The 10,357-nt window shown below is 48.8% G+C and overlaps 1 protein-coding gene across 2 annotated transcripts; it reads left to right on the top strand.

Annotated features, from left to right (window-relative positions):
- Positions 1–5,050: 5,050 nt before the first annotated feature.
- Positions 5,051–8,757, top strand: TMIGD1 (transmembrane and immunoglobulin domain containing 1). 2 transcript variants are annotated; one of them, XM_066202114.1, is made up of 6 exons: positions 5,051–5,072; positions 5,251–5,289; positions 6,228–6,506; positions 7,296–7,574; positions 8,359–8,462; positions 8,725–8,757. In XM_066202114.1, the coding sequence occupies exons 1-6, from the start codon at positions 5,051–5,053 to the stop codon at positions 8,755–8,757; spliced, it is 756 nt and encodes a 251-aa protein (XP_066058211.1). The 2 variants fall into 2 exon arrangements, with proteins under 2 accessions (XP_066058211.1, XP_066058210.1); XM_066202113.1 differs by lacking the exon at positions 5,051–5,072 and having other exon boundaries at positions 5,214–5,289.
- Positions 8,758–10,357: the final 1,600 nt, after the last annotated feature.

Raw genomic sequence — 10,357 nt, 5'->3', positions numbered from 1 at the left:
TGCCCCGGTGCCTTGGAGGGGTCACGACAGGCGTCACCTCTCCAGCGGATAAAGCCAGAACACAAACCAGGACCTGGGGAGGAAGGACGGGGTGGCTTTTGCCTGGGCACGGTGACAAGCTGTGGGTCACGGAGCACAAGGTGTTGCTCCTGGTGCCTCTGTCTTCCCCAGCCCTGGGCGAGCTGCCTGCTCAGATCGGGCCTCTGGGCATTAAAGACATTCTAACGGCGTGATGTTTGCAGTGCGTGTGGCTGTGACTGCAGAGCCATGAGCCTCAGAAGAGATATAAACAGTACTTTGGGGTTTCCTCCATCAAATTCCCTTTGTGAGGCAGGGGAGATGATAAAGACTAGAGGCAGAACACGTGCAAAAATCTGCAAAAATCACTTTGCAATCCATAAAACAATGAAAGTGTCCATCTCCAACAGCAGATTCCTATCAGTTCCTGTTTAACTTTTCAGTGGAATCTCATACACACATCTGCTTCCCAACTCTGGCATTTCCTGTTGGAGACACAAGCCCCAAGTCTTGCACACAAAACTGATTTTCAGGGGAACCACCAGTCATATGACTCCTTCATCTCACAGCATTCAGGATCCTTTGCGTAAGAGATCTGATGATGCAAACTTGTGCATGAGCCAAGCGTGGTACAGCATCAGAAGGGCCCCGAGGAATGGGAGGGTAAATTGGCTTCTCCTTCTTGGGGCTCATCTGTTCTGCACAATCATTAGGAGAGGAACAAGCAGGAAACAGGGGTTATCCATCAAAAAGATACCCCAGGTAAAATTAACCTGGAAAAGCCAAAAGACCTTGGTCATCAGGATGTTCTTAAACCAAAAGGGAGAAGGAATGTCAAGAGAGAATTTGGCTGTCTTGGAAGTGATCACCAGTATACAGCTTTAAGTCCTCAGTCTACAAATGAATTGCCCTGGATTTACCCAGAGTAACTGAGCTCATTTCCCTTTTTAGCTGATAAAAGCCCAGTTGTCTGGAACTCCAGCAGGCCAATTGTAAAAGCAGCATGTGGCAAAGGCTGATGAGTCACAAGCACATTTGATCAGCAGCCAGTAACAACAAACCCTTCACATTTCCTTGGGCCAGCCCAGGAGAGCTCTGGCTTCCACATCCCTGAGTGGGCAAACACGAAGGTTGGGGAATGACCTGTCTCCTCCTCCTCTTCCCTTTCCTCTTCCTCTCCCTCCTCCTCCTCATCTCTGCCCAGTGCCAGTGCTGTGGCACTCAAAACGGTGGTTACTCAGGAGCTGTGGCTTTTGCCTCACCACACTCCACAGTGCTTCCAACCATGGAGCAGGAATGTGATTTTCCCCTGAAGATCAGCAGCAAAGATGGAGCAGCTCAGTCCTTACAGATTCCTTGCAGAGGGAGCGAGGGATGACCCCACAGCAGGGAAGGAAAAACTGCTAATATTGTTTGGCAGCGCTTCACAAGATCAAATCACCACTTGGTTTTCCAGCAGAGCACTTCCAAGAAATCCCACTGGTGATGAAAGTTCCTAGGTAGACAAAAATATCTGATGTCCAGGCTGCAGAGCAGCCACAGCAGAATCCAGCCTTGAAAGAGAAGCTGCTCTGGGAATTCTGCTCGGGAATGTCTTATACTGGCCATCGGCATGAAACAGGCACCAGGTTTAGCATCCTCCCCGGTCATGAGTGTGGCTTCAGCTTTCTGCAGGATTTGCTGCCTCTGAACTCCTGCCGAGGTGATCACAGGGATCTCATCCGGTTTCCAGCGCTCCCAGGTGACTCTGCTCCCTGCTTCCCCGGGGTGTGTACCCAGCAGGTGGCATCAACGTCCAACACTTCTGCTGGAGCCTCACCTTCCTGAGGGCTTCTCTTCCGCTTTATTCATCCCAGGACTTGTTTCTTCATTAATGCCTATTTTTCATTTGAATTTATTTTAAAATTTCACAAGATTCGCTTTAAGTGCTTCTTTAACTCTTCCTATTCCTTCCCAAGGATAAAGTTCACTCATCATTCCTCTGTGTTCAGTGGCACAGCCTGTGAACCTTTATATAAGGATTGTCAGAAAATAGATTTACTAAAAAATTTATGAAAAAAATACTTGAAATCTGTCCATTTCAACAGTTATGTTGGGTCTAGGCTGGGAGAAACCAGGGCACATCACATCATAATGTTTATACTTGGAAAAATAAGTTTTGTGGGAGGGAACAGGAGTGCTGACTAAGTTCAAGCAGCATTCCCTGACAGCCTCACTTTCCAGCCCAGTTATTTGGCAAGGAGAGGCACTAGATTTGGGTGTTACAGTCATCCTCCAACAATGGAAATATTGCAAAATATGTAGCACCACATATTAAGAAGGGATTAGAAGTGGGGAACCACAAAGAGGAGGAAGACAGGAGCAGCCTAAGAGCAGAGCCTCAGGCACTATTGCAGAAACAAGTTTTCTGGAGCAGGATTACAGCCACGTTACAGCCTTTGTTTGCTTGACAAAACCATAGATACAATCCTGGGTTTCCACATGTCTGTGCAGATCCTGCCATGCCCCCGACTCCAGGAGCAACCATCAGCCCTCACAACTCTGCTGAGTATAAATCAAGATCTCATCTGCCAGTGAGAGTGTGGAGGATTAGGAATTGTGCTCTCTGGTCCTGCAGGCACTGAGGAGATCCATGCAGAACACAAACTGCTGGGAAGTTTGGAGATGGAGGTTAAGAGACCTGATGGAAAAAAAACTTCTGCTCAATCTCTATCATGTTCTACATCTTCTCTTCTTGGGTTTCTAAGGCTTGGATTACACCCAGGAATAGACTGGTGCTTATTAATTAATTCCTTTGAGGCTGTTCAGAGTCATATTTAACAACAGTCTTATTCTGGGTTTGTTGGTGCAGCGTTGCCATAAGGATGACAAGCAGGAACTGGTGTGGTGGATTTCTGACTCCAGCCCCTGGTCTGTCTAATCCAGCCTTGGCAGTGCAGATCCAAGTACCTCAAGTGTGAGGGTTGGATCCCCTGCTGTGGAGAGTTACGGAGTTCTTGCCCCCCTGAAGAGGTTCCTCCCAGTCTGAGTCATTAGTGACTGCTTTACATTCTGGAACATGAGGTTTATGTCCCTCCAAAACGTAATGGAAAGGTGGAGAACGCAACCCACAGAACTTTAGACCTCAGTAATTAGACACCCACAAGATTAATTACACCCTGTATGAAAAGAAAAGTGTAAAAAGCCATTGTGAAATAATTCTTACTTGGTTTAAACAGCTGCCTTCCAGTGCCTCTGGCCAGGTAACATCTTGATTTTCTAGTCGCTCTTCCTTCAGCAGATCCCGAGCCCATTGCAAGAGAGGACACTGCCATTGCTGCAGATGAACCTGAGCTCTCCTCGCTGCCTGTCATGGACCTGCTGGGACAGGATGTGACGCAGGTCCAGTTGGTGCTGGGCCTCACATCATAACAAACCCCCCCAGAACAGCTGTTGTCTGATAATCTTTTCCTTTACTGTCATTTCTACATTAAATAAATACTCCCAAACTCCACTCTTTCCTCCTATACATCCTCACTTACTCCAAACATCTCCTGCTTCTCCAGAGTGTCAATCAGTGCAGTGCAGTGACCAGAGCAAGCAAGGACTTCCCTGCCTTTCGTGGGAGCACATGAGCCATTTCCCAGCCCATTCCTTTGAATCCCTGTTTATTTCAACTCAGCTTAATTCCAAACCACAAAGATCACTTTACTCCTAGGAAGAGCATTTGGACTGAAGTTTGTACAGAATCATAAGCCACCATTTAGTTGAATTCTACAAGGACAGGGCAGTTTTCTAGAAGGGGGACTGAGAACTCTCTCTTCAAAGGACTTTTGTACACATAGACTTTTTTAACCGAGAATGATTCCCTGTTGGTTTTAAGGGTAAACCCATAAACACAGAAAGAAGTCTATTAAGAAACACTCAAAGATGACCCTTGTTTGCAACAGCTCCTCAAATAACCAGTGCTGTGTGCTCCTGTGCTGTGTGTGTGGGCAGCAGCCCCAGAGCAGGAGCCCTCCCTTGCCCACCTCTGTGCCACTGAACTGGGACGTGGCGTCCACAGGCCAAGAAAACACCAAGGACACATCCCAGGCTCCTCCTGCTCATGAAATGCACTTTATGGCTCTGCTGAGCCCATTCCTGATGAGTGATGTGCCTGCAGGGACACTGGCAGCAGTGGCAACACGTTTGAAGGCTCCAAGGACCCCGTGCTTTGTGACCACGTCACCATCAGCTTGCTGAGGTGCAAACAGCAATCTCAGACAGATTTCCACATAGCCAAGTGCTTCAGCTGTGCCCTGGACACACACAGCCCGAGTAGAGCTGTCCCAGCAGAGGGGACAGCTGGGACAGAGCCCCTTGCTCTGTGCTGGGGGGTGCCCAGGGCTGAGCTAAGCACAAGAGCAGCCTGGGGGTACACACTGGTGAGCAGGACAGTGCTCTCTCCTCTGCCAACATGCAGTTCAAAGTCTGAATCAGTGAATTTTCTCATTTTCCACTCCATGAAGGACATGGCAGTGGAGCTTTGGGCAGAAAGGGACAAATCAGAGTCTACTCCTGCTCTAGATTAATCTAGGATAAAATCCCTGTGGCTTGAAACAGTTCTGTGAACACCCAGAAAGCTGAAAAAAAAAAGGTATAAAAGGTATTTTTTTTGGCTGAAAGTCTTTATGGCTGATGAAGGAACTCTCTCATTAGTTACTCATTGCCTCAGCAAGTCTCATAAAACAGCCACCAGAGCCCAGCAAATACTTCAGTGTTGTGGGAGCTTGGAAATCCAGGAATTGAACGAGGCCTTGAACCCATTTTATGGACTCACTTCTTACTGAACAACCATAAAATATTAAAATTCAGACCCTATAAATAAGGAGGAGAAAGAAGTGTGCATTTCCCAGCAGCAGCAGCCTCTCCAGAGACTCTTCCCAAGGTAAGTCCAATGCTACCTGATCCAGAGATGGGTTCCCCTGACTGACAGGTGATCAGAGACAACAAACTCATGTAATGGAGATTAGAGACATAAAACCCCCTGGAATCTGCTGTGAACTGGAAAATGCCCTGCAACAATGGCCTCGGTTTATTCCCTGGTGACCCTGTCCCCACTGTGAGGGCTCTCCCCGGGGTGTCTGATGGCAGCAGGGATTAACCCCTGCGCGCCCGGAGCGGAGGCTGCAGTGCTGTGACCCTCTCTCCAACAGAGCCAGCTCTGCTCCGAGATGGTGCAGAGACGCAGCCTCGCCGCCCCCTACGGAGCCGTCCTTGCTATTTCCTTCTTGGCACGTGTGGCCACAGGTAAGCAATGGAGAAAAATCCATCTCGGCTTTGTCCAAGCCCCATCACACCAACTACTGAAAATGCCCAGGGCTGGGTGATGTGCCACAGCAGCATCTCAGCTTTTAAGTGTTCTGGAGGTTATCCCCAGAGGATTGTTTGAAAATTGGCCTCTGATTTGAGTGTAGCAGAGAAGGGAATGAGGAAATGTCAGTGTTTTCCAGCATTATTGCAGCAGGGATGATGAAGCCACCGTTTCCAAACCTGCTCTAAGCAGTGAGAAGTGTGATAGGTTTGGCCACTTGGGAACACCTTCAGACAGGAACCTTCAGACTCTTTTATATTCACAGGACCTTATTACCTTTATAATTTGAGCTATATTTTTAATTCATTATGGCCCAGGCTGCAGTAGCGAGTTTCTCATTACAATAATTTATTTCCCACACTGGTTGTTCATTTAGTATGTCCTGAGGTTTGTACCTTTGACAAACTGCAGCTCTGCAACAGCCAGGATTCAGCTGAGGGCCTGATTAACTCATTTATGCTCCCAAGGGCATCCTGCTCTGACTGAAAAACAGAGAATCAAACATTAAGCACAGTGGTGCTGCAGCAGTGATTGGCAGCAGGAAGGTGATGGGATGGGAATGATCTTTTGCTGGGTGTGACACGGTCACTCCTGGCTTCAGAGATTTTGTTGTCACAGGTCAGGCATTGGCATTCTGGTAGTCAGCTGGAAAAGCCTGATTTTTATTTTAAATAACTGTGGAGGAAGCTTTGAGATGAAGACAGTTTTTTCTTGTCTCAAAACCTAACATTCCACCTGGAAACAGCTGTTTGATTGAAACCTGAAAGTCTCATCTCTCCTCCAAGGTCGAGGCCTGGAGAAGTGAGCAGGGCAGCTTCTGTGGGATGAGTATGGCTTAGGATGCTTAAATGTCCTTGTCCTCCTTCTTCTGCAGGTTTGGAGCTGTCTGTAAATAACCACGCTGCTGACTTCACCCTGTCTGCAGAGCTTGGCCCTGCCATCTCCCTCTCGTGCCTCGTACACAACAGCAGCCAGGCCGAGGAGCTGCTCTGGTACCGCGGGGATGGGCAGGTGGGGCTGAACGACGGCAATAAAGTGAACATCAGCAACATCTGCATATCCCCGGTCAACGAGTCTGACAACGGAGTCACCTTCACCTGCAGGCTGGCACGGGACAAGTCCGTGCAGGTGTCTGTGCTCCTGGATGTCCAGTGTGAGTGGCCGTGGTGGATTCCTGTGTGGAATGGCTGGGGTGGGACGGGGCTGTGGGCGGGGCAGCTCTGTCTGGGCGGTGTTTTGTACCCTTGTCCGCTGTCTTCATCGAGAAAAAATGTGTTTAGGAGGAGGTAACTCACGTGATAAGACACTCCCTTCCCGCAGTGGTGCTTATGGCCTGATCTAAGGCTCTGACTCTTTTATAGGAGTGGGTGGGCCCTTAAGAAACATACTCTGGATATGCCCCTGCCTCCACCTAGATTATTTCCCAAGGATACCAGTCAGGGCAGAGGAAATACTGGAGTGACAGTCTCTGCCACTGACTGCCCTCCTCATTCCCAAGGATCAGGAAAGGCTGCACTACTGTGATGTGTTAGACCAGTGAACAAGGAGCACGAGGGATGTGTGAAGAGAACTTATTTTGTGTTAAATGTGGGCACTCTACGAGGTTGGAGCAAGGTGGGGTCAGTCTCTCCTCCCAGGTAACAAGTGATAAGAGGAAATAGCCTCAAGTTGTGCCAGAGGAGGCTGAGATTGGGTTTTAACGAAAATTCCTTTACTGAAAGGGTCATCAAGTCCTGGCACAGGCTGCCCAGGGCAGCAGTGGAGCCACCATCCTTGCAGGGATTTAAAAGATGTGTAGATGTGGCACATGGGGACATGGTTTTGTGGTGGTCTTGGCAGTGCTGGCTGGACTCAATTTGAGAAGGCTTTTTCAACCTAAATGGTTCTGTGATTCTACGAGCAGCATCATTAATGACCCGTTGAACTGCATTCCTGTGAACAGTTCCTCCCCGGCTGAGCGGAGAGGAGACCCTCCATGTAGAAGAAGAAAAAGATGTCACCCTGACCTGCAACTCCAAATCCAACCCTCAGGCCCAGAGCACCTGGTATAAGGACACCCAGATCTTGACCCTGCAGCAAAGTCGTCATGAGCTGTACCAGACCAGTGAGATTTTCCGGCTCTCCATCAAGAAAGTGCAGAAGTCTGACAATGGGACCTACACCTGCGTGGTGGATTCACCCCTGGGAAAGGGGACAAGGGATTTCCACCTCATAGTGGAAGGTAACAAAGCTGCTGCTCAATAATAAGCTTTACAAATAACTCTCTGTTCTCTTTTATGACAGCAATCCATTTGTATTACAAAGTGTAAGTGGAGTGTGGTAGATTCCCTGCCTGGACTTCTTAGGGCACAGCAACAGCAAGGAGCTCTCTCTGCACCTGTGCCTGGGACCACAGCACCAGGAAGGGCCTCTCCTGCTCTACCTGTTCAAAAGCACTTGGCAAGTGTGACCCGGGGCAGGCTCATCCCACTGCTGCTCTTCCCATGCTGACAGGGCACACTCAGGTGTGGTTTAAAGCACCTCAGGTCTTACTTGAAGCATCTTACACTGACCACAGGATGCTGTCATGCCCAAGGAGCTGCTTAAGGCAAGAGAAGTTATGCTCCAGAGATGACTACAATGCTCAGGGCTCAGACAGGTGACACTAAATCACCTCTGTCCAGGCCCCTTTCATTTCTGTCCTCCTGGCACAGGGAGGGGAAGCAATGTTACCTGTGTCAGTGGTACTTCTGGACAGCCTTACTTCTGAGCACAACAGTGCCTGGGGGGATCTTCTTCAGGAACTGATATTTCAGTTCTTCTTCAGTTCAGGAAAATACAGGCTCAGCACCCTTCTCTCCAGGGGACTAACACACAGAGTCAGTCTGCAGACAGCAGAGAGAGCAAAAGTTAACTCAGCAGTGACAGCTGTGGGAAAAGGAATGTCTTTCCACAGTCCTGCAAAATGTTCTGGGTTATGTGACTGCACTGATTTCTCACATATCCAACCTCTTCTTTCCTGACAGATAAAAAATATGTTTTTCCCATGGAGGCTGTTATTGCTGCTGTCGTAGTGGTTTCACTGACAGTATTTTTTGGAATTGTGGCTCGAAGAGATAAATTTTTTAAGGTATGGAAAGCTCTAGTTTCTTAGGAAAAAATGGTAGTTTGCTGCAGTGCCTGGTTTTTGTCTACCTATTCTATTTCATAATGTTACTTTTCACTGCTAGAAAACTGCTACAAACTACCTCCTGCTTTAGAATTACCAGTAGATAAATCAAGTATTAGATATTTCATGTGGAAGGCATTACGTACTTGCAATATTTGTAACAGTATCCCCATGGCCAGGAAATGTGAAAGATAACAGGACTGATTTTTTCTTTTCTTTTCAGTGCTTCAAGAAACCAAGAGAAACAGCTCTGTAAGTATTTGACTGCTTATTCACACTTACTCCAAATTAATTCCTTCTTTAAAATTGCCAGAACCTGAAACAGTTCACTCAGCATGATAAATCCATCCAGCTCTTGCTCTGGCTGGTGAACATCAGCCCACACCTCCTGTCCCAAAAGAGAGGGGTCCCTGGGAACATGACAGGACGCACACTAATCCTGCCCTTCCCTGGCCATCCCAAGGCTCTGGATACCCCTGTGTGTAACCACTGGAAGGGAAAAAACCCCTAATATCACATTCTCAGCCTGCTAACAGCTTTCTGGAGCTCAACACACCCCAGATGAATTCAACTTACCTGTGGGGTTTCTTTTCCCTAGGAGATGATTTTTTTTGTTTCTTCTGTCCATTTTGCTGCAGGTGAAGAACACCCAGAAAACATCATTTCTAGTGGTCAACCAAAGCCATTGTGTGAGATGATGAGATAAAGCACTGAAACAGGCTTTTTTTGGGATCAAGTTTATATGTTTTTTTCAAAATATAAGTGGTTCTTTGCATCTGTTGGTTCTAACCTGCTGCTGAGAGGGTCAGAACTGTTAGGACTGGTCACTGGGAACCTTTCCTTGGAGCACCACTGAGGCAGGTGGGCTGCATGAGATGATGCCAGCTCCTGCCCTCCATGCTTATTCCAACAAGGAATGCATGTGCAATCAATGTAGACATGGATCAGACTACAGGGGAATCTCTACTGGACTGTGATGCTGATGCACACAAATGAAGTGAGGCGTTGGGCTGACAGCTGCTTTCTGTCCTGCAGTGCCATTACAACAGGGCATTGGGGTGGTGGCCACCCAGCTCCCTGCCCCTTCCCAATGACCCTGTGGGCATCTCAGCTTCTCTTGCCAGGCAAAAGCTGCCTGGCACTCAGCACTGCTGCTTCACCTCCTGTCTCTGTGGCTGAGACAGACGCCAGGGCTTGGGGCAGCCCCAAGTGCTCAATGACACACAGCGAAGTTCCAGTGAATTGCTACAGCGCTACGATGGGTGGAAAACATTTCCATCCATCCCTTCCCCCAAACAAATGTGCCACTCCAGCATTTTCTCAAGGTCCGGGTAAGCCGTTGAGGCCTCATCATGCCTTGGAACAGCCCATTACTAATACTGTCAATAAACACTGTGTGCTGTAAATCAATTTGAACAGTGATGCACCAGCGCTCTTCTCAGAGGAGCGGGCATTTCCTCAAGGGGAAGGAAGATTCTGCAGCCTGATCTGGAGTGTGATCCAGAGCGTGTCCTTGACTCACCAGTGCTCAGGGAGGTCCCTCAAGGTGCTACAGCGGTGCCGCCTCATGTTCCTGGACACTTGGCCTCAACACCACCGGCTGTGGAGAACTGTCCCGAACCCTCCTGTGAATCTGCCACAGCGCAGGGGGTGACACCGTGCGGGTAGAGCTGGGGACAGGCGGGATGGGGCTGCTCCGGATGGGTGTCATTCACCCAGGGGTGACACCAACCCTGCAGAGCCGAGCCCTGTGCCACACGCAGCCCCCGGCACTGACACGAGTTTGTGCCACAAACATCCCCCAGCACTGACGCTCCTCGAGGCGGGGAGGCCGCCGACTCCAGGCAGTGTGGAAT

This window comes from Chamaea fasciata, unplaced genomic scaffold (genome assembly GCF_029207755.1).
Source record: "Chamaea fasciata isolate MVZ Bird 193981 ecotype frontalis unplaced genomic scaffold, bChaFas1.0.hap1 SCAF_21, whole genome shotgun sequence".
In the NCBI taxonomy this organism is placed as follows: domain Eukaryota; kingdom Metazoa; phylum Chordata; class Aves; order Passeriformes; family Sylviidae; genus Chamaea; species Chamaea fasciata.
Note: the sequence above shows the minus strand (reverse complement) of the source record. Positions and strands in the feature narration are given on the sequence as shown.

What these genes read in the sequence shown, in the direction of transcription:
- TMIGD1 (XM_066202113.1), top strand. Translation starts at nt 5,214, where the DNA reads ATGGTGCAGAGACGCAGCCTCGCCGCCCCCTACGGAGCCGTCCTTGCT. An exon ending in CTTGGCACGTGTGGCCACAG is followed by an intron (nt 5,290 to 6,227) that starts GTAAGCAATGGA and finishes CTTCTTCTGCAG; the next exon opens with GTTTGGAGCTGTCTGTAAAT. An exon ending in TTTCCACCTCATAGTGGAAG is followed by an intron (nt 7,575 to 8,358) that starts GTAACAAAGCTG and finishes CTTTCCTGACAG; the next exon opens with ATAAAAAATATGTTTTTCCC.